Here is a 21597-nt window from a genome sequence, read left to right on the forward strand (position 1 = left end):
CCCTTCGCCCGACAGGGTCAGAAGCGTTCATCCAGGTCGGGATGCAAATGGACAGGCCTCCCCGTGGTCCCCGTGGGCACGACGGATAAGATAGCGGGGTGAAGGAGTCGGATAGTGGCGAATGCCAGCCGGCGGAGTTTATGTCACCCTAAGGAAGGAAGGATGGGCTTATTCGTCATGGCCAAACTGTTCATCCTGCACACACGAACCAGCAGGCGCTACTGGATTTTTCCATCGCCCGTCTCGGGGCGGTTCCGATAGACAGTGGATGTAAAAATGTGGCGTATGCCTGAAAGGGCGAGGTAGCACGGGCCTTTCCCACTTGTGGGAACGGCTCACACATTAACTGTCTATGTTACCTCCCCCTCGTGGGCACACCTTGACATGGTGAGGGGGCTCTAGTAACCGAAAGGTGAAGCCAATGTGCCCAGACAGCATTGCCACGAGTCGGTGTCAGCTTGCTGAACAAATGGCTCCTATTTGGCAAGCGCACTTCGTGCGTTGTTTGGACGGTCGACGGCCGTCCTCCCCCCCTTTTTTTTTTCCTCCTAATTTTTCATGCGGGTGCTCCCGCGGGATGAGGGTGCGGAGCGGTGGGTGCTCCTGCCGTGAAACGTCCCTCAGTGGGGAAAAGTGAGAGCCGGTCGGGACCCTCGCCCGAAGGACTGGCTGGGTGACTCAGTCACCCGCCGGGCCAGAGGCGGGGACCACCCCGATCCCAGTAACTCCCACGTGTGAGTGTGTGTGTGTGTGTGTGTGTGCGTGAGTCTTAATTCTTTCTTTATTTTCAGGAATTTTATTTTCAGGTACAATCGGGTTCTGGATGTTGCCGTCTGTGGCTTCGTCGGCTTGGGCGGTCGTTCGGTCGTCGTTGTCGTCGCGGTCGCTTTCGTCGAGGTCGGGCCCGCGTAACGTCTGAAGGCTAAGGTGTTAGGAACCGTGCTTAGGATCTGCATGATCGCGTAGACACAAAATGTCGCGGTCGCGAACGGTCCGTCCCGGGATACCTGCCGTCCTCCCGGTGTATTTAGGCTTGGCGGCGTAAAGGTGGCTCTACGTCGCTCGACCACCCCTTCCACCGTACTCGTGGGATTAGAATGAGGAATTTTGTAAAAAACTTTGACGTGGTGAGGAGGAGTGCCCGCCTGGCCGACCGCTTCCGGCCTGGCGCGGCCGCGAGTAGGGAAGTGCTGGGTGTCTCCGTCGTTGAGTCGCGGGTCTGCTCGACCGCGTGCTCGGTGGCGGCCTCCGCCTCCTCGAGAGCGCCTCACCGAGCTGTGCGCGCGCGGGCCCGTGACACAATACGCGATGGCGCACAGCCCTGGGATTGCGGCTTCCTGCCGCTAGAACCGCGTTAGCAAATCGCGAAGCAACCGTGATTAGAACCGCGTACGTCGTATTAGAGCGTTGTTTCATTACTACGATTAGGTCGGCGTCAGTCAATTTAGCGCGCGAATCAGAAACCGGCGTCAAACAAATAGCGCGCGAGATAGATAAGCCCGCGATTAGATCCGCGCTTAGATCCGCGGACATTGCGACAACGGTGCGAAAGACGGTTAGATTCGCGGACCCAACCCCACCCCACACAGCGAGTGGCCCGGCGCCACAGGAATTAGGTAGGATAAGTTCTAGCTTAGATAGTGCGGCCACGGGTGTTAGAATGCTGCAGCTGAACATGCGACGTTCGGCTGTAGTAACGGGTGAGGTACGTCAGCTCGTAGTCGAAAAGCGACTTGACGTTTTGTTATTGCAGGAACCACACGTCGGGAAGCAGGGTTCAGGTTACACAATCGTAGGATTAGGCATAGGGATAAAGGTTGCCGCAGTGCGCTCCCAACGTCCGTGGGCAGCAGTGGCGATCTGCAATCCCAATTTCGATACGGTTTTCGTCTCGCAGCTTAGCACTACGCACTGTGTCTGTGTGGAAGTGCAGGCCCCCAGCTTCTCCTTCTACGTTGTCTCGTGCTACTTCCAGTACAGCGACGAGATTGAGAAGCACCTCAGCCACCTCGAAACGGTGCTTCGTTCACTGAGGGGGGAGAGACTTATTATAGGTGTAGACGCCAATGCTCGATCGTCACTCTGGGGTCCCCAAGAGACAGACGATAGAGGTGCCAGATTCGAGGACCTCATCAGGGCATTTGGCATGTCAGTGGACAACGATGCTGGACAGCCGCCCACCTTTTGGACGACAAGGGGTTTGTCATTCATCGACGTAACCCTGACGTCGCCCTCCATGAACAAGTTCATCTGTGACTGGAAGGTAAGGTGTGACTGGACCACCAGTGACCACAGGGCCGTGGACATAAGATTGAGATTGCCGAAAGAGTCAGGTGCCGATCGGGGCGCTGGGAACACGAGGTTCGACACAAGTCGGGCCGACTGGGAACGGTTCTCTGTCACCCTGACAGATCTTTCAAGATCGCAACTGAAGGCTATCGATCTTTGCTCCACAATAGAAGTAGAGAAAATGGCAGAAACGCTCACAGTGGTGCTCACAGAGACCTGTGTTGCGTCAATGCCCAGGAAGCGCAAATTTAGGAAGTCCAACCCGTGGTGGACAAAGAAATTAACTATAGTTAAGAAACAGGTATATAGGCTGCGTCGTGCCCTTCAGGGAGGGCGAGAGGACCCTACTTACCTCTGGGTACTGCTGGAGTATCGTTCTTCACAAAGGCAGTACTGTAGGGGGGTGAGGCAGGCGAAACTCACGAGCTGGCGGAAGTTCGTCACATCGCACGTCAACCGGGAGTCCTGGGGCTTCGTTTACAAGCAACAGGCGAGCAAACTCCAGGTTGAGAGGGTGCTAAGCACACTCCGGCGTGACGAATATTCCACAAAGTCACTAGGGGAGACCGCTAGTTACCTCCTGGATGTGCACATCCCAGATGACCGGGAGATAGAAGACACGCTTGAACAGCGTGAAATTAGAAACGCATGCAGGGTCGCTCCCGATACAGCCGACGCCTCTTTCTTCACGGAGGCAGAAATGGCTCGCGCGGTGAAAACTTTTAAAAACAATAAAGCTCCGGGTTTAGATCTAGTCGAGGTCGCCGTACTCAGGGCCTGTAAAATAATCCCCGGTCAGTTAGTTAGGCTTTTTAACGGGTGTCTCCAGTGGGGCGTCTTTCCTTCTGTCTGGAAGGAGGGTTCACTCCGAATCCTCCTGAAAGGCGAAGACAAGGACGAGAGAGACCCAAAATCCTACAGACCCATTTGTCTCCTCTCCGTAGTAGGAAAACTTTTCGAGAAGCTTATAAAAGCTCGTCTGCTAGACGCGTCACTGGCACCGGGGAAGGTCTCCGATCGACAATTCGGGTTCATGCCCGGAAGGTCGACGGAGGAAGCTGTCGTGGAGTTGCGACGGATGGTCTCTGCCTCCGAAAGGAGGTACGCCATTGCGCTTCTCTTTGACATTTCCGGGGCTTTTGACAATGTCTGGTGGCCCCTTGTGTTAGATAGTCTTAAGAAACGGGATTGTCCGCGTAATATCTTCGAAGTACTCCGGAGTTACTTCAGCGATCGAAGTGTAAAAATTTCTCTTAGCTCCGCGGAAGTGTCCAAGCGGGCCGAGAGGGGGTGCCCTCAGGGTTCCGTTCTGGGCCCGGCCTGCTGGAACCTCATGTTTGATGGCCTATTGAGAGTACTCGAAGACGTGATTCCAGATAGATTCGCCGCGTACGCGGACGACCTCGTGGTTGTCATAAACGGAAACTCGCGAAGGGAATTCGAGACAAAAGGCCAACGTGTAGTTAACATAATAACAGAATGGTGTAGGTCTGCGAAACTTCAGATTTCCGAGCGTAAAACTGAAACCATCATTCTGAAATCCGACGCGATCGCAAGAAACCCGATAGGTAGACGGGGAAGAGCACGACCGGATAGGAAGCGAAAAACAAGTAAGAAAACCGTCGACTTTGAGAACAGACCGTCAATTATTAAAATCGGTGAAACGAAAATAGGATTTAAGCGAACGGTTAGGTATCTTGGCGTCTATTTGGATAGAAATTTAAAGGTTAGATCGCACTGCGAATATTTAAACAGCAAAGTCGGGCCGCTGTTCGAGAAATTAGGTAAAGTAGCGAGAGCCCAGTGGGGCCTGCGTTTTAGGACACTCTCCACAATCTACCGGGGCGTGTTCGCACCGACAGTGGCTTATGCCGCTGCGGGGTGGGCCGACCTGTGTACGGAGAGAGATATTAGAATTCTGAAAGCCTTGCAGCGTCGAGTCTTAATTTCAATGACTGGCGCATACCGCACGGCCTCGTGGGAATCACTTTGCGTCGTTGGAGGAGCGACTCCTGTAGATATAGTTCTTCGCGAAGGCGCCGCGCGTTATAATGTTAGGTCGGGAAAAGACGCCAAGATCGGTAATATTGAGATCCCCGCCGGAACCGAAAGAAAAACCGCGATCGTAGGAATTAAAAACGAGGCGATAAATATGTGGCAGACCCGATGGAACTCTTCAAGTAAGGGTCGTACCACGTTCGCCTTCTTTAGGGACGTGCGAAATAAACTAGCTGCGCGTTCGTTAGAAATAAATCATTGGAGCACACAGGTCCTCCGTGGACACGGAGATTTTAGGGAAAGACTCGCGTCGTTAGGTCTCGTGGAAAGTGAAGTGTGCATTTGCGGAGGTGGAGTTGACTCAATTCAGCACTTCTTGCTGGAATGTCCCCTCTTTGACGCGCAGAGAGAGATCCTGCGAAGCGTCGTACCGGAAGGTGAATGGCAATGGCCGAATGTGGCACGCTTCTTCGTGTCAAGCCCAGAGGCCCTTTCCGTGTTCACCGATTTTTGCCAGGAATCCCTCTGGCTAAAGGGATACGAATCGTAGATTATATATTAGGTAGGCGCGTTGTTCAACCGAAGAGGTCGGAGCCTTCGGGTATGGGGGTGTGACCCCGTAATCTTCTCGGGACAACCACGCTCTCGAGCAGCGTTCGCGTCGCGTTAGATGCAATTAGGTAGGACTCCATTTATCTTAATACGCCCACCTATCCCACCATTCCCTTCGCCCGACAGGGTCAGAAGCGTTCATCCAGGTCGGGATGCAAATAGACAGGCCTTCCCGTGGTCCCCGTGGGCACGACGGATAAGATAGCGGGGTGAAGGAGTCGGATAGTGGCGAATGCCAGCCGGCGGAGTTTATGTCACCCTAAGGAAGGAAGGATGGGCTTATTCGTCGTGGCCAAACTGTCCATCCTGCACAAACGAACCAGCAGGCGCTACTGGATTTTTCCATCGCCCGTCTCGGGGCGGTTCCGATAGACAGTGGATGTAAAAATGTGGCGTATGCCTGAAAGGGCGAGGTAGCACGGGCCTTTCCCATTCGTGGGAACGGCTCACACATTAACTGTCTATGTTACTTATAGGTATGGTCTCACAAATTCCATTTAAATATATACATCTAGTATGCTTAGGAGTGGTAAATAAACTTTTATCTGCATGGGTATGCGGTAAATATACACGTTTCTCAAAATTACTGACAAGATCCATCAATATAATATCTCAAAGATTAGAAATTCTTAAAAAATATTGTCCACCAGAATTTGCAAGGCATCCTAGAGCAATTCATGTATTTTCTAATACATGGCAACTGAATTTCGTCAATTTTTATTATATACAGGTCCAGTTGTAACGCATGGTGTCTTAGATCAACAAATATATACTCATTTTTTGTTTTTGCATACTGCCATAAGAATATTAATTTCTTCTTCACCATCAAAAAAATATTTAAACTTTATTGAACTTGCTTTACAAAAATTTGTTGTTTGTTGTGAAAATCTTTATGGTTTATCATTTATTTCATATAATGTGCACGGTTTTCTTCATCTCACAAATGATGTGCGACAGCTAGGTCCTCTTGATTCATTTTCTGCTTTCCCATATGAAAATAATATGTCACTTTTTAGAAAATACTGTAGGAAACTTAATTTTCCTCTTCAACAGTTTGCAAATAGAATGGCAAGAGATGGAAGGTCGTGAAACAAATTTACATTGTGGCCAAACTCATTTTTCGTCTACGCAAGTATTTACAGCGTATAATGGAGGTCCTCTTCTACCTAATGTTAATCCTAACAGTTGTCAGTATCGTAAATTGATATTCAACGGAATTTTGCTAAGTTTGGATATAAGAAATAATTGCTGTATTTTACACGACGGATCAATTTGCTTCATTGTATATCTTAATGGACAAAACCACATATTATCTGATTGTGAAGAAATTTCAAAAAGTAGATTCATTCTACGATGTTGGTATTTCATCCTCAGAAGTTCAGATATTTAAATGTTCCGCATTAAGTAATGAAATTTTTTGTGTCCAACCAAATGAAGTTCGTGTTAAATGTTACAAAATGCCTTATTGGAGTTCATCGATAAATGATAATAATAGTGGCAATGATGAGCCCGAAGTTAGTGAATATGTAGTTGCCGCGATTATACATACAGATTTATAAAATAAGAAGCTGCATTTATAGCTATTTCTTTAGATATAATTTATAAAAAAAAAGAATCCAGGATGACTAAATACAGGTTGGTATATTATTTGTATCATTTTTTTCAGTTAGCTTAATAAAATGACAATCATAATTAAATTTTCTTAAAACATTTTAGATGCTATCGCATTTCTACTTTTTTCAAAGTAGGAATTATTCTTAAAAAATAAAATATGTATATATATATATATATATATATATATATATATATATATGAATATATGTGTATGTGATATTTATAATTTATTTTCTCTCTGGTTTAATTTGCTATTTTCTATAATTATTTTCTCACAACATAATTCAAATTTATCTTCTTAAGAACTCCTTATAGTGACTTTTTCGAACTGTCTATATGCTTTAATCAATTGGTTTCTTTTCTTTAACACTAATATTTTAATATATATATATATATATCTTTTTGAGATATTGTAATTAATGCTATCTGTGCGTGCGCGCGTGCGTGCGCGCGCGCGCGCGCGCGCGTGTGTGTGTGTGTGTGTGTGTGTGCGTGCGTGCGTGCGTGCGTGCGTGCGTGCGTGCGTGTGTACGTGCGTATGTGTGTATAGATTTATATTTATATGTTTATATAATATGTATATATTTATAGGAAAGATTATGGATATCAATGTCGATCGTCCCTAAACCACGACGATATCAAACAACATCTTCGGAAGAAGGGAAAATGGAAAAAAAATCGAGAAATAAAACACAAATGGAGCAGAACAGCCAATTAGAAGACGATGTCGCTGAGTTACGGGAAGTGTTACAGAATGATTCTGATACAAATAATATGCCTGTTTATTCTGAGCAATCACTCACTCACACACAATCTTCAGCTAACAATTATAAAGAATATATTAGTAACACACAACATGCCAGTGACACAACATACTCAGTTTGCACACAACCTTTAACTCAGACAACACGAACATTCAGTCCCAGTGTCACATCACACCCATCAACATACACACAATCATTTACTGTCAGTCAGACAACACAATCATTTTGTCCCAGTATCACGTCACATTCACCAAGTTATACACAATTATTAAATGTCAATCACGGGACACAAGCACATTCTATGCATAATAATAACATACAACCATTAACATACACATCACAAAATTATAATACAGCACATACATTTACACATGAATCATATCCATCTACTCATATACAAAATATCCGTAGCGGATTGAATACACCATATGATACTCAGTTACAGGCTCCAAACACCTGGCCAAATGAAAGTCATCGCCTAAATAATTCATCTGTACCGTCATCCTCGCGAGCTCCAGGAGATATTTACAATGTTAGGCCGGAAATTCAGTAAGATGATAGAATTGAATAAAATTTTTTTATAATTGAAATGTACACTATACTCATATACGCAAATAAATGTTCCCATACAGTGCGCCTACCGTCTCGCCGCGGGCCTAGTATCAAGTAACAAGTGGAAGGAGTTCTTTGTGCCGCGCGCTTATACTGACACGAATTGGCCGATCTTTATTATTTTATATCTCATTAATTATTGCGAATTTAGCAAAATGATATCAGACTTTTCTCTTCAGTTTAACACGCTGTATCTATCCACGAGAGTTGATCCGCTAATTCGGGGACACCCTGTATATCATATATATTATTATTATATTATTTATATATATATTATAATATATTTACAGAAAAATACACCAGAAATTGGACAAAATTTTACAACAGACGACCAATAACCGAAGGCATATACCTGAGAAGCCAGCATTTTTGCCGATATCATCAGTAGCAGATGTTGAAAATTTTGAAACTGTCGATGATGAAGAATATATGAAATTGGTATGTAAAACAAAGTTTATCATGCATACTCATGTATAGTTCTTTAGTAAATTTGACGCAAATACTTATAAATAAAAATATAAATGCTACATTTTTTTAAATAGGTGAATTACTTAATTTTTATTGGTGGTTTCAATGTCAAAGAGAGCATTAATTTATACGTGAAGGAAGTTTTTCAAGACATCTTGATGACTTCCTATACTTGGTTCGGTCGTGATGAAAATCAACGGCCATTGTTCAATACCCGCTTAGTGAAAGCTATTTACGGTATGATATTATTACACATGATACTAAATTTAAGTTATCAATGATACTACCATTTTAATACAATGTGTTTGCAGATGCTATCTGTGAAAATAAAAATTTTGAAAAACCGATGCGAGCTGCATTTCAAACCTACATGAGGGACGCTGCGCGAACCGCGAAACAAAGACATAGGAATAAAGCCCGCAACAACTTGGGTCGTTTGGAAAGGGGCAATCAAAATAGAAGAGCATGCAATTTATGGAGCGACGGACACGATGAACAGGACGAGAGAGTACAATCAGAAACAGAAGAAAATTAGGTCAGTTTTGTAGAAATATACATATATTTTTTATAACATTTTATGTAAGCTCGTTAATTTGGTAACTCTTTCTATCTTTTTATAAATCCTAACTCTTAAATAATGCTCTTTAATTCTATTATTTTTTTATATTTCTAATTTTAAATTCTCTATTAAGTTTTCTAATTTATATATATATATATATATATATATATATATATATATATATATATATAAAGTATTTTTCTATTTAAAATTAATTGTTTTGTTTATTTTAATTGTTACAATGTTTCTCTGCTTTGGCGAATATAACTTAAAGCGCATTCAGGCCTTGGCAGAAAAGCGGTAGCTAAACGAAACTCATGTTAGTAGTAAGTAGTACAGAAAACTTTTCTGTTGTACTTACTACCAGTGCGAGTTTTCGTCTTCTCCTCTCTTTCCTTCCTTTCTTTCCTTTTCTTTCCCTTGTCTTTTTTTCACCTCTTTTTTTTCTCTCTTCCTTTTCTTCCCTCTTTTCTTCCTTATTCCACTCACTTTCTCTCTATCATATGCAATTATTTATTTCATATGTTAAGAACTGTATAGTAATATATGTTACCGTATGTAATATGTCACTAAGCACTTAATTTATTAATAAAAAAATATACGTTACACATTAATACACATAATAGTATATATACTAATTTATTTTCTTACTTTGTATTATTAAATACGTCACATTATTCAAAAAGTATCGAGACAGAAAACGTAGTAACAGAAGAAAATGTAATAATAAATATTAATTCTAGATAAAAAAAAAATTTTTTTTTATTTATAAGTATACATGTGATGTATTTAGTGTATCCAAATGAGAGATATATAAGTCACAAAATGCGATAATATAAAAATATTTTTTTATTTTTGTATCATTTTATTCCATATTATTTAAAGCTTGGCCTTTAAAATTACAATATTTTAACTTTTTTTGTTACGCTATCGTACTTATTTTTATAGTATCATTTATGTCTTTATTATATTTTTTACTTGCTTATATATATGCTATAAATATATATATATATATATATATATATATATATATATATATATATATATAACAATTTTAAAGGCCAAGCTTTAAATAATATGGAATAAAATGATACGAAAATAAAAAAAATATTTTTATATTATTGCACTTTGTGACTTATATTTCTCTCATTTGGATACACTAAATACATCACATGTTTACTTATAAATAAAAAAGAAATTTTTATCTAGAATTAATATTTATTATTACATTTTCTTCTGTTACTACGTTTTCTGTCTCGGTATATTTTGAATCATGTGACGTATTTAATAATGCAAAGTAAGAAAATAAATTAGTATATATATACTATTATGTGTATTAATGTGTAACGTATATTTTTTTATTAATAAATTAAGTGCTTAGTGACATATTACATACAATAACATATTACTATACAATTCTTATCATATGGAATAAATAATTGCTCGTGATAGAGAGGAAGAGAGAGAAATGAGGAAGAAAAGGGGAAAGAAAAGGGGAAGAGAAAAAAAGAGGTGAAGAAAAGACAAAGGAAAGAAAGGAAGGAAAGAGAGGAGAAGAAAGAGAGGAGAAAAAAGAAAGAAAAAAGGGAGAGAAAGGTTTAGATTAAGAATATAAAAGAGTAAAGAAATGAAAGCTGAACACTTTGTTATTAAAAGAGTTTTAAAAACATTAGGAAACAAATAGAGAGAGTTGTAAACTACATATTATGGCCATGTTTGTTATAAAATATTGTTCACTCATGCGACATTAGTTCCATTTTTTTATTCCATTCCATTTTATTCCATTTTGCTTAGAGTTTTTATATGTATAAGATATGTTACATATTTTACATAAATTTGCTAGAAAATTGGAACAAATTATTGTCGGGCAGTGTTCATCGTCTAATTAATCTTCTACGATCTGCAATATTGAGAACTGATTTACTTTGTTAACTGTTACAGACTTTACAGGAAAGGCGTACATTGCACAGTGTTGCTGGACGGGCCGGGTTTTTCTGCGCATGCATATGTGTAGAAATACGCGGCCCGTCCAGCAACACTGATATTGCATGATGAAAAGAGGAAGCGGATCAGAAGAAGCGATAGCGGAGTGATTTGGGACCGGAGTCCGGAGTGATGAAGACATCAAAAAACCAATCGGCACTTTTCAGTGTCAATTAGCACTTTTCATTGGCTTTTAAATAAGCACTGAAAAGTGCCATTTTAAATTTTAACGATGGAATACCACTTGATTCGCTTTATATCGGCACTTTTCAGAGCCACTAACAGGAAAATCACTTTTGTTTATATCGGCACTTTTTAGAGCCATGACTAAAAAATGCATTATATATATATATATATATATATATATATATATATATATGTGTGTGTGTGTGTGTGCTGCAGAAATAAATAACGCACATAGCGCGTATATACGTATACTTGTATATATACACATATATATATATATATATATATATATATATACAGTACGTTTTCTGTCTCGGTACTTTTTGAATAATGTGACGTATTTAATAATGCAAAGTAAGAAAATAAATTAGTATATATATACTATTATGTGCATTAATGTGTAACGTATATTTTTTTATTAATAAATTAAGTGCTTAGTGACATATTACATACAATAACATATTACTATACAGTTCTTATCATATGGAATAAATAATTGCTCGTGATAGAGAGAAAGAGAGCGAAATGAGGAAGAAAAGGGGAAAGAAAAGGGGGAGAGAAAAAGAGAGGTGAAGAAAAGACAAGGGAAAGTATATATATATATATATATATATATATATATAAAATACATTTTTTTGTACAAATGTCTTTGTTAAAGCAAATATATATTAAAATAAAATAATTATGCTATATAACATATAAAAGATATATCTTTTATTATTTTATTTTAATATATATTTGTTTTAACAAAGACATTTGTAAAAAAAAATTTATTTTATTATATTCTCGTAAAACATTAATTATATATATTTTAGATACATTAATGAGGATTTTTTTAAAAGATACTTTAAAGATGGATTATCTCATGGTCATGGTGTCAAAAAAGAAGGTCACTTATTTATGGCATCAGTTGCATCTGTCTACATTGGAGAATGGACTGCTGGTGTTAAACAAGGCTATGGAATAACGGATGATATCATAACAGGTACAAAAAAGAAATAAAATATAACATGGTCCTGGAAAATAAATATAATATATAATATAATAATAATAATCTGATATGATTTTTGGGATAAATTAAAATTACAATATCGAAATTATTATTCAATTATATTACAAGTAAAAAATATCTTGGATTATGGAGTAACGGTTTGAAAAATAGCAATAATGGTTTAATTGTAACACTTGATGACATTTATTATGAAGGAGCTTTTACGCAAGATGTCCTAAGGTGACTATACATTCACGAATCTCTTCTTAATATAAGAGACATTGATTAAATATAAATTATATTGATATAATTGAAATATATATATTGACATTATGTGTATCTGTTGAAGGGTCATGGAGTAATTGTATTCGAAGATGGCACACATCATCAAGACAAATTCAAATCTGCAGGGATATTTTGTGGAAAAAGTACTTTAATATTCCAAAGTGGTGACAGACAAGAAGGTAATATGAATGACGCGTGGAATGAAGGTTATCGCTACATAGCATATGAATAAAGCTATAGTGGAACTGCACAAATCAATTCAAAACCAGCGTAACACCCGATTAAGTGTGTAAACGTAGTCATTGTATGTACACTGCGCGAAATCGATTTTGTCCATGACCCTTTCTGCCGGGGCAAGGAGAATGTGGAGAAATATTAATATTTATTTAAAATACTAATAAAAAATAACTAGCTAAAATAGGCCGATTTGCCTTAGTATTTTAAGTAAATATTAACATTTCTCCATATTTTCCTTGCCCCGCAAAAGGGATCACGGACAAAATCGATTTCTCGCAGTGTACATCAAAAAAAGGTAAAGTGATTAGTTTCACTTTTAAAAAATTTATAATAGAGACACAATAACATTTAAGCCCATTAAAGTTTGTAACAGCATAATGTGTTAAATATAAGTCGCATTTTTCAAATAATGTATATAATTTATATGCAGCTGAATCTATAATAATTCTCCATGAGAATTATAACTATTTACATAGAAAAAAATAAAATATTATAAATATGTGTATATGCATATGTTTATATACATACAGACATACATACACACACAGTGTGTTTGAAAAAAAAAATATATATTTTATCAATAATATAATTCTTATCAATATATAAAATAGCAAATCTTGTCATACATCGCGTGATAGCAAATTTGTGGCAGAAATAGATAAGAGCTTATCGTAATAATGCGAATCGTATAAATTATTAATGAGTTCCATTAAACAGATTTTAATAAAATTAATTAAATTTTACATTAACAAATAAATAAAAATATTTAAATGTGAAAACAAAATAAGAACATTTCTAATTTAATTATTTTTATTTATTTGTTAATGTAAAATTTAATTAATTTTATTAAAACCTGTTTAATGGAACTCATTAATTTATACGATCCGCATTATTACGATAAGCTTTGTCTATTTTTGCTACAAATTTGCTATCCTGCCGTGCGTGGCAAGGTTTGCTCTGTTCTTGCCACAAATTTGCTGTCATGTTATGCAAGGTAAGGTTTGTTCTATTCTTGCCATAAATTTATTATCCTGTCGTGCGTGGCAAAGTTTGCTCTGTTCTTGCCACAAATTTGCTGTCATGCTATGCAAGGCAAGGTTTGTTCTATTCTTGCCATAAATTTGTTATCCTACCGTGCGTGGCAAGGTTTGTCCTGTTCTTGCTACAAATTTGCTATTGTACTGTACACCGCAAAATTTGCCGTATTATTTACGTAAAATATGCGTCATGCTGTTGCGACAAGCATTTCCAGCAAAAGATAAGCTTTTTGCGGACACACCTTGTCATAATTTTACTACAGAGGCATGCTCGAATTTGCTGCAAACTTTGCGTAAAGTTTGCATCATTTTGCTATCTGGGAACAAACGAAAAATTACCTCATTTTTTTTGTAGGAGATGAGGCATTTTGCCTGCGAACTAATTTGATGCATCCTTATTCAAGAAAAGGCACAGAGAAAGTGACAGAGAAAGAATATTTAATTATAGATTGTCTCGTGCTCGAAGGATTATAGAAAATACCTTTGGCATTCTTGCATCAAGGTAAATGACATTTTTCCATTCAAACAATATAATATTTTTCTTAATGAAATATTTATCATTGAGGATCATTAACAGGTGGAGAGTTTTTCATTCATGCATTTGCATGAAAGAAGAAAATGTGGAAAAAATTGTGTTGGCTACAGTATGTCTTCACAATTTTTTAGTGATGCGAGAGGATCGTGAAGCTGAAAGGAGGATTTATTGCCCTACAGCTTATGTCGATTACGAAAACTGTGATGGATCAGTGACTCCAAGAATTTGGCGAAATGCAATTTCAACAGATTCAAGTTTGCATAACATTGGTCGCTTAGGTTGCAACAGTGCAACAAGAAAAGCTGTAACTCAAAGAGATGTTTTAGCTGACTGGATGATTACCGAAGAAGAACAAGTACCCTGGCAATCACAAATAATTTCTTGTGCTCATCATATTAATTTTTCTCCTTCGATGCAAAGATAGATTTCAATATTTTATTTTCTGCAAACAAAGTTATCTTAAAAAGAAAGAAAGAATCTTATAATTTATAATTAGGATTACAAGTATGTTGTACAAGATATAATTTTATATTTTGGTTAATAAAAATGTATTTCCAAAACAATACATTTGCAAGAATCTTTTGATTAAGACAATGTTAAAACATTTGTATTTACGTAATGTTAATTAATTATTTATACGGAATACAAACTATTTCATATTGAAACTCATAATTTCTTAAAAAATATTTGACATACAATAAATAAAAACATAAAATATATATATTATGTGTGACAAAATACGCTATATATATATAAAACAATAAATAAAATATGCTGACATAATATTACTGTATTTTATATTTATAATCTATATTTTATAATCTATATTTTACTGGACAGAGTTAATGTAATTAATTAATGTAACGAAAAAAAATATTTTCTATTATATCATTAACAAATCCATATACTTTGTTAAAATTTTAAAAATTAAATACTACATAAAACCGATACAATGTTATAATAGCGTAATACTTTGGTAAGTGAAGAAACATATTGAATATTCATTCTTTTTCATTCTTTGAATTTTTCAATTAATTGCAACACAGCTATTAAGCAGGATAATTGATTTTCTGGAATCACTGATTTCAAAGCTTGTGAAATCACAATTGCATGTGGATCAGGAGATTCTTCTTTTTTTTCAACAATTTGTTTATGTTTGTAGGTTGTTGCCAGATCACTAATTGCTTGTGATGATTTACTAAGTAGATCTTCCAGACGCTCATTACTAGCTTTCTTTTTTTTCGCAAAATTATCAAGAGAAGACACCAAAACTCGCTTTGCTGATTTTGTAGAGGTCTGTGAAGTAGATCCTATATTTTCCTTCTCTGTGAGAATTACACTTGATTCAGACTGTGTTGTGCTCTCTGCAGAAGTATCCAAGTTTTCTGAAATCAGAAAATAATTTATATCTAAGAAAAACTTAATATAAGATTAAAAAAAGCAGATAATGTACCAACGGCTAATGTTGTGTTGCAATTATCATTCCAATTAGAAAATCCAGCAGATGAGTTAATATATGGTCGAAAATGATGATGATTGAGTTGCAATGACATGAGTAGATGTTTGAGAAACAGAATTAATTGAGTAATTGCTACAGGTTTCATTACATCTGGAAGCTGTAATCTGTAGTAATGAGCCTCTTGTTCTGTATATACACAAGAAAACAATTATATAAAATAATTATTATAAATCTATTCCAATGTATTATATGTATTTTGTTATTATAAATAAATATTATAATACATAAATTTTATACAAATAAAATGTATATAAATATTATTTTATTATAAATATATAAATACATTTTCTATAGATAAACAAAAAATAAAATTATAAGAATATCCTCATCATTATTGTATTCTTTTATTAATTGTAAATATTTCACATTTATATTTATCTTACCTGCTGAAAAAAGTGATATAAAAGAATATGGTAGTGATTTATAAATGTATTTTATTATTATACATTTGTATATATTTTATATGTTATGTAAGAGCTTTCCAGTATAAGACACTGTAACACAGTGAAAGAGAAAATATGGGCATATATATCAGTGTCTTATTCATTACTAGTGACTACTGTGTTATACTTGCTAGAAAGCTCCCTGTATGTATTATTATCATATTTTTTAAGAAAAAGAGAACCTAAATATACATACTTTCTGTTTTGAACATGAGACTTAAGAAATGACATGCATGACATAAGAGGCCATTCTAATGTTAATCCAGATTCTGACGGCTGCATTTTCTGTTGTCTCAATTTTCTGCTGAATTGATTCCTTAAAGAATTCCAACGTTTTTTGCTTCATTAGCTACAAAACAGAAATATTGGACAGATATCAACAATTTTTTTTGCAAAAAAGAAACCATATTATAACCTACCTGTGCAATTTAAAGTCTTAACAACTTGTTCCCACTTCATTTCTTTTGCTTTCTGATCTTTATAAAATGGATCATTTTTTGCATATAAACAAGGATTTGCTTGCACAATTGCAATTAAAACTTTATCGTCAATATTAATATTTATATCGTCTTCGTCAATGTTTGACATTGTGACGAATAAATTTACGTGTTTTTCAACTTTTCATTGGTTCAGAGACAGTATGTCGGTTAAAAATTTAATCTTTAAGCTTTAAGAACTGGGATCTGACCAGCTCGCTTAAAGCTTAAAGATTAAAGCTTGAGGCAGCGCGGGAAACATTTCTGACCGGAAACTACGTCACACTTTACGGCTTAGAGCAGCAGGCTAAAAGCTTACTACACCTATTGTAGACCCGGTCTAAGAGGATGCTGGAGCCTTCGGCAAACTCATGCGCGATTTTGAGCGCCGCCTTGAAAGAACTAAAAAAAAATGTTACCGACGCAGTCGGCATGAGAATGAGCGAGATAGCAAATAGGAGCGAGCGAGATAGTAATAGGAGCGAGCGAGACAGCAATAGGAGCGAGGGAGACAGTAATAGGAGCAAGCGAGACAGTAATAGGAGCGAGCGACAGGGCAATAGCGTCGTGTAAGGAAAGGCTCGAGCCTCGAGGGCCGGAATTCATAAACGATGCTTGACTGTCAAGACGAGCTTAAGCTAATGCTTAAGACAGCGTGTGATTCATAAAACTTTGCTAAAGACCGAACCCAAGCTGAATCGTGAGCTTATGCTTAATGAAGCAAATCCCGTTTCATAATTACATCTTCAGTACGACTTGAGATTGTTTGATGCACAATTACTACTCAAGCGACGTCTTGAGCAACTCTTAGTCAAGTCCAGTAAATTGTAGACTTGAGATAGTTAGTTTTGAAATAAAAAATAGTACTGTAATTATATAGATTATGTAGTATATGTATAATAGTGTTGTGATTATATAATACTTTGTGAGTTATATAAAATAACTTTTAAGATAAATATTTAGTTTCATACTATTAACTTTTATTATACGTTTTAGGTTAAGGCATTATGGAATTCAACATATTAGGCCAATTTGACATTAATTTGTTTGAAGCTTCTGATTCCTCTTCGGATGAAGAAAATGACAATATTGGCATAATACGTGAAAAACGATATGTGCGAGATGCAATTAATCCGTTTACAGCTTATCATGAATTCCACATAAGATATAGATTTTCGAAAGACTCTGTTATGTACGGATTACTACCTTTGGTTACAGATGGTTTAACAAGACCTGATATGCGAGGTCTTCCCATTGAACCAGTTATTCAATTACTCATTTGCCTAAGATTTTATGCTACCTGTAGTTTTCAAGTAAGTTTTCTATTACATCTCTTCTATATTACATCTTTTTAATTTTAAAAAAGAATATAAATAATTATATTGTTTTATATTTTAGAAAGTAAATGGAGATCTTATGAAATTACCACAACCAACAATAAGCAGAATAATATTTAGAGTAACCATTATATTAGCATCATATTTGAATACTTATATCAAATTTGTGACAAATCCAGCAGTTATGCAAGAAAACCGAAGACAATTTAAGGAATTAGGATTTGGATATGGAGGTATTGGACTTCCTTGTATTGATGGAGCAATAGATTGCACACATATAAGGTTATTGGGCAATAATTTTGAAGGATTACGATTACGACTACAATTTTTTTACGTGCAAAGACCTTAATTGTAATCAAGTTAATTATATTATTTAAAATGTTATATTAGAGATTGTATTTTCTTTTATCATTATTGCAAAACTTTAAAAATATTTTGATAGCATACGTGCGTGTGTGTGTGTTAGTAATAACTATAAAGATGTCAAGACAAATGAGTCTATTGCTGTTAACTTAAATAAATTCTGATAGAAAATGTAAAAAAAATTTTATTTAGAAATAAAAAAATAAATGGTAAATAAATAATTTTATGTTGTTGCATTATTATACTTTCATTTATTATACATTTTTAAAAATAATATATAATATCATAATATATAATATATAATCAATAAATAATATATAATATTATTAATAATATTGCTAAGCATGGAATACTATAAAATAATTATTCGTTATTGATTAGTATTGTCTTAAATAAAAAAACTGTAAAAATAAAAAAAACTTACATCAAATAATTAAAGAAAACAATTGACTAATATTATCTAAAATAATACTGTAAAAATAAAAAAAACTTATATCAAATATTATCTAAAATAATACTGTAAAAATAAAAAAACTTATATCAAATAATTAAAAAGTAATTAGGTAATAACATAAAATAAATGTAATAAATATAACAGAAAATAATGTAATATAATAACAATTCTTATATTTCCTTAATAATACTTGTTCATATAAAACTTATTCCTGCTCATTATCACCTGGGACATAATGTTCTCCCCTAAAATTTATAAACATTTTGATATCACATTTTCTTTAATTGAAGGACAAGTCATTGCTTACATCTCTTTTTGAGCACGGAATTTTGCTAATTTGACTCTCTCTTGTAACTCTTTTTTTTCTAAGAAAAGCTTCTCAATCGTAATTTGATTTATATATTCTTCTCTTTCTTTTTTCAGCTTACACATCTCAATTTCATGGTTAATTTTTATATCTGCCAATTCCATTTCTTTTTCACATATTAATGTCATTCTTTCAGTTTTCTGCTTCTTTGAATTAGGAAACGATTTGGTATTTATACGTCTGTTCTTCTCGAAATTTAATGGATCTTTCTCTCTGTTTTCTTTTTCAACAATGTATATATCTAAAATATTTCATAATATGTATACATATTAAAAATGAACAGTTTTTAATTTTGAATAAAATTTGATATTTTCTCACCAGATTCATTACTCGACCATCTTTCAGTAGATAATGTATCATCAATTTCCATTTCTATATCATTTATTTTTTCATTTACTACGTATAAAGAAAAAAAATATAAAATTATTTTATTCATATATTACTAAAAAGAATTTTATTAATTTAATTTATTTGATTTATTGTTGTCAGATGTCAGTTTATTACATGATGTTAATAATTTTTGTTGATTTTTCGAATGCTCTCCTTTAGCAATATCAATAATTTTTGTGAAAGAATTCTGCCGGACTGCTTTTAAAACTTCTTTTTGTCGATCAAAAATATTATCTCAATTATTTCTTTTGTCAAATATAATTTTTTTTTAGATTAAAAATTATATATATTATTTAAAAATAATTTAAGTACCTCCAGATTCCTGTGTAGATAAGTTAGAAGAAGAAATGGTTGGTGTTGTAGTCATTAAATCAGGAACAATGTTTAAAACATTTGGATCAATTTCGTTAACAGCTTCTTGTGGTCCTCCTCCGGTGAGAAACCTTGATTGTCTCTCAGCTGTTAATATATTTTTATTTTGCTGTTTTATATTAGACCAATATTTCTTTAACTGTTGTACATCTCTCTGTAATATAACACATGCTTTTATATATATGTATATACTTATATATGTGTGTGTGTGCATGTGTATATCAAAAAGAATTTATAAAACTGATGTAGTGCATAAATAATAAAATATATTTAATACTTTAGTAGAAATTAAGGAAGAATTATTATACTCCTCCATAATGAGTGACCAAGCTTCTGATTTCTCTCTCAATGAGGAGAAACTTGTACCTTTTGATTCGATTACATGTTTGTACTTTTTTAGGATCTCAAGGATACTTGCTTGTCTAAATCAAAATATACAACTCTCTTGGACATTGTTTTTCTAAAAAATAATTGTTAAAAAATAAAATTAATAAAAAATATAAATGCAAAGGATTTTCAATGAAATAAGTAAGGTTAAGTTTAAATAAATTTACAGTAAATATCGTATGATTTTAACTATCTCAATGTTATAATTTTTCAATTTTAATTAAACTTTCAATTTTGTTAGTAAATTTACCTTTTATTAGAATTAAAATAATTATATTTCTGATATCGAATGTAATGTACATACATACACGTATTTTCATGTCTACCTATTATACTTATAGATCTTGAATGTCATTGGTCATATTTCTAGAGAATTCCGAATATTTCCGAAGTCGGCTTCCTAAGCAAGAACTTTATCAAGACAGTCTTAAGCTTAAATTAAATTCTTTAAGATTCATCTGTGCATATAGACCATTCTTAAGATAGTTTTGGAGCTTAAATGGATCTTGGTAAAGACTATCTCAAGACAGACTTCAAGCAACGTTTATGAATTCCGGCCGAGATTTCTCTGCCAGCTGCTATGCCCCTCTCACTCGCTCCTATACTGTCTCGCTCGCTCTTATTACTGTCTCGCTCACTCTTATTACTGTCTCGCTCGCTCTTATTACAGTCTCGGTCGCTCTTATTACTGTTTCGCTCGCTTCTATTATTGTCTCTTTCGCTCGCTTGCGGAGAGATATTTGTTGTGTGTAATAATACACATTGACGCGTGATTTCATGCGTCGTTTCAAAGAAGTAGTTATAAAGAAACAACTTTATTTCTGGACCAAAATTTTGTTGCAAGACTGAACATAATGTAGAGGATGAACAAAAAAAACATATACAAAAATTCAATTTAAATTTGAAAAATATATGCATATAATATAAACATGTAATATTATATACTTTACTTATATTTATTTTTATATAATAAACACATCTAAATTGTAATAATACATACACATTGAATACATAATTATTTTTATTTTGTATGTTATATCATAATGAATAAAATAATACATATAATATACATACATAAATAATATATTGAATATTGGAAAATGTATTTATTATTTGTGTTCATTATGGTGTAAAGTGTAAAGTAAAGATAACTATATTCAATATGTGTAACTGAATTATATTAATTATTTAATAAAAATATAATACAGTTACACATATTGAATATCTTTATTTACACTTTACACTATAATGACACAAATAATGAATACATGTTCCAACAATATTCAATATATGTATTTATGTACATAGGGTGAGACATT

The 21597-nt window shown here is 34.9% G+C and overlaps 3 protein-coding genes, 2 long non-coding RNA genes and 1 pseudogene across 12 annotated transcripts; 4 read left to right on the top strand and 2 right to left on the bottom strand.

Moving 5' to 3' along the window:
• Nucleotides 1-4036: 4036 nt before the first annotated feature.
• Nucleotides 4037-6512, top strand: LOC140666764 (uncharacterized; annotated as a pseudogene).
• Nucleotides 6513-7035: 523 nt separating this feature from the next.
• LOC140666762 (uncharacterized) lies at nt 7036-10874 on the top strand. The gene is made up of 5 exons (XM_072894283.1): nt 7036-7826; nt 8180-8327; nt 8432-8594; nt 8669-8892; nt 10858-10874. Exons 1-4 carry the CDS (start codon nt 7123-7125, stop codon nt 8890-8892), a joined length of 1239 nt encoding a protein of 412 aa, XP_072750384.1. The 5' UTR covers nt 7036-7122; the 3' UTR covers nt 10858-10874.
• Nucleotides 10875-11938: 1064 nt separating this feature from the next.
• Nucleotides 11939-14590, top strand: LOC140666767 (uncharacterized). 4 transcript variants are annotated; one of them, XR_012046841.1, is made up of 5 exons: nt 11939-12070; nt 12206-12316; nt 12426-12893; nt 13991-14137; nt 14213-14590. It is a non-coding gene; the product is annotated as an uncharacterized lncRNA (long non-coding RNA). The 4 variants fall into 4 exon arrangements; XR_012046843.1 differs by having other exon boundaries at nt 12426-12540; XR_012046844.1 differs by lacking the exon at nt 12206-12316 and having other exon boundaries at nt 11948-12070.
• Nucleotides 14591-14880: 290 nt separating this feature from the next.
• Nucleotides 14881-16477, bottom strand: LOC140666765 (uncharacterized). The gene is made up of 3 exons (XM_072894285.1): nt 16329-16477; nt 15624-15815; nt 14881-15555 (listed from the first exon to the last, which is right to left on the bottom strand). Exons 1-3 carry the CDS (start codon nt 16342-16344, stop codon nt 15182-15184), a joined length of 582 nt encoding a protein of 193 aa, XP_072750386.1. The 5' UTR covers nt 16345-16477; the 3' UTR covers nt 14881-15181.
• Nucleotides 16478-17729: 1252 nt separating this feature from the next.
• LOC140666766 (uncharacterized) lies at nt 17730-18529 on the top strand. Its single transcript, XR_012046840.1, has 2 exons — nt 17730-17921; nt 18007-18529. It is a non-coding gene; the product is annotated as an uncharacterized lncRNA (long non-coding RNA).
• A 127-nt stretch (nt 18530-18656) lies between these two features.
• Nucleotides 18657-20827, bottom strand: LOC140666728 (uncharacterized). Of its 5 annotated transcripts, none has more exons than XM_072894232.1 (6): nt 20605-20827; nt 20169-20351; nt 19832-20045; nt 19634-19729; nt 19448-19525; nt 18657-19370 (listed from the first exon to the last, which is right to left on the bottom strand). In XM_072894232.1, the coding sequence occupies exons 2-6, from the start codon at nt 20205-20207 to the stop codon at nt 19066-19068; spliced, it is 732 nt and encodes a 243-aa protein (XP_072750333.1). In that variant the 5' UTR covers nt 20208-20351; nt 20605-20827; the 3' UTR covers nt 18657-19065. The 5 variants fall into 5 exon arrangements, with proteins under 5 accessions (XP_072750333.1, XP_072750330.1, XP_072750331.1 ...); XM_072894229.1 differs by having other exon boundaries at nt 20587-20827; XM_072894230.1 differs by having other exon boundaries at nt 20583-20827.
• Nucleotides 20828-21597: the final 770 nt, after the last annotated feature.

The sequence above is a fragment of the Anoplolepis gracilipes genome, chromosome 6 (assembly GCF_047496725.1).
Source record: "Anoplolepis gracilipes chromosome 6, ASM4749672v1, whole genome shotgun sequence".
NCBI classification, from domain to species: Eukaryota; Metazoa; Arthropoda; class Insecta; order Hymenoptera; family Formicidae; genus Anoplolepis; species Anoplolepis gracilipes.

Bases quoted from the DNA above. Each gene is read 5' to 3' on its own strand.
- LOC140666762 (XM_072894283.1), top strand. From the start codon at position 7,123: ATGTCGATCGTCCCTAAACCACGACGATATCAAACAACATCTTCGGAA. The intron at 7,827-8,179 runs GTAAGATGATAG...ATATATTTACAG, and splicing joins AATGTTAGGCCGGAAATTCA to AAAAATACACCAGAAATTGG. The intron at 8,328-8,431 runs GTATGTAAAACA...TTTTTTAAATAG, and splicing joins ATGAAGAATATATGAAATTG to GTGAATTACTTAATTTTTAT.
- LOC140666728 (XM_072894232.1), bottom strand. From the start codon at position 20,207: ATGGAGGAGTATAATAATTCTTCCTTAATTTCTACTAAA. The intron at 20,046-20,168 runs GTATTAAATATA...GTTATATTACAG, and splicing joins CTTCCTTAATTTCTACTAAA to AGAGATGTACAACAGTTAAA. The intron at 19,526-19,633 runs GTAATAAACTGA...CTTTATACGTAG, and splicing joins ACAAAAATTATTAACATCAT to TAAATGAAAAAATAAATGAT.
- LOC140666765 (XM_072894285.1), bottom strand. The intron at 15,556-15,623 runs GTACATTATCTG...TTCTGATTTCAG, and splicing joins CAACACAACATTAGCCGTTG to AAAACTTGGATACTTCTGCA.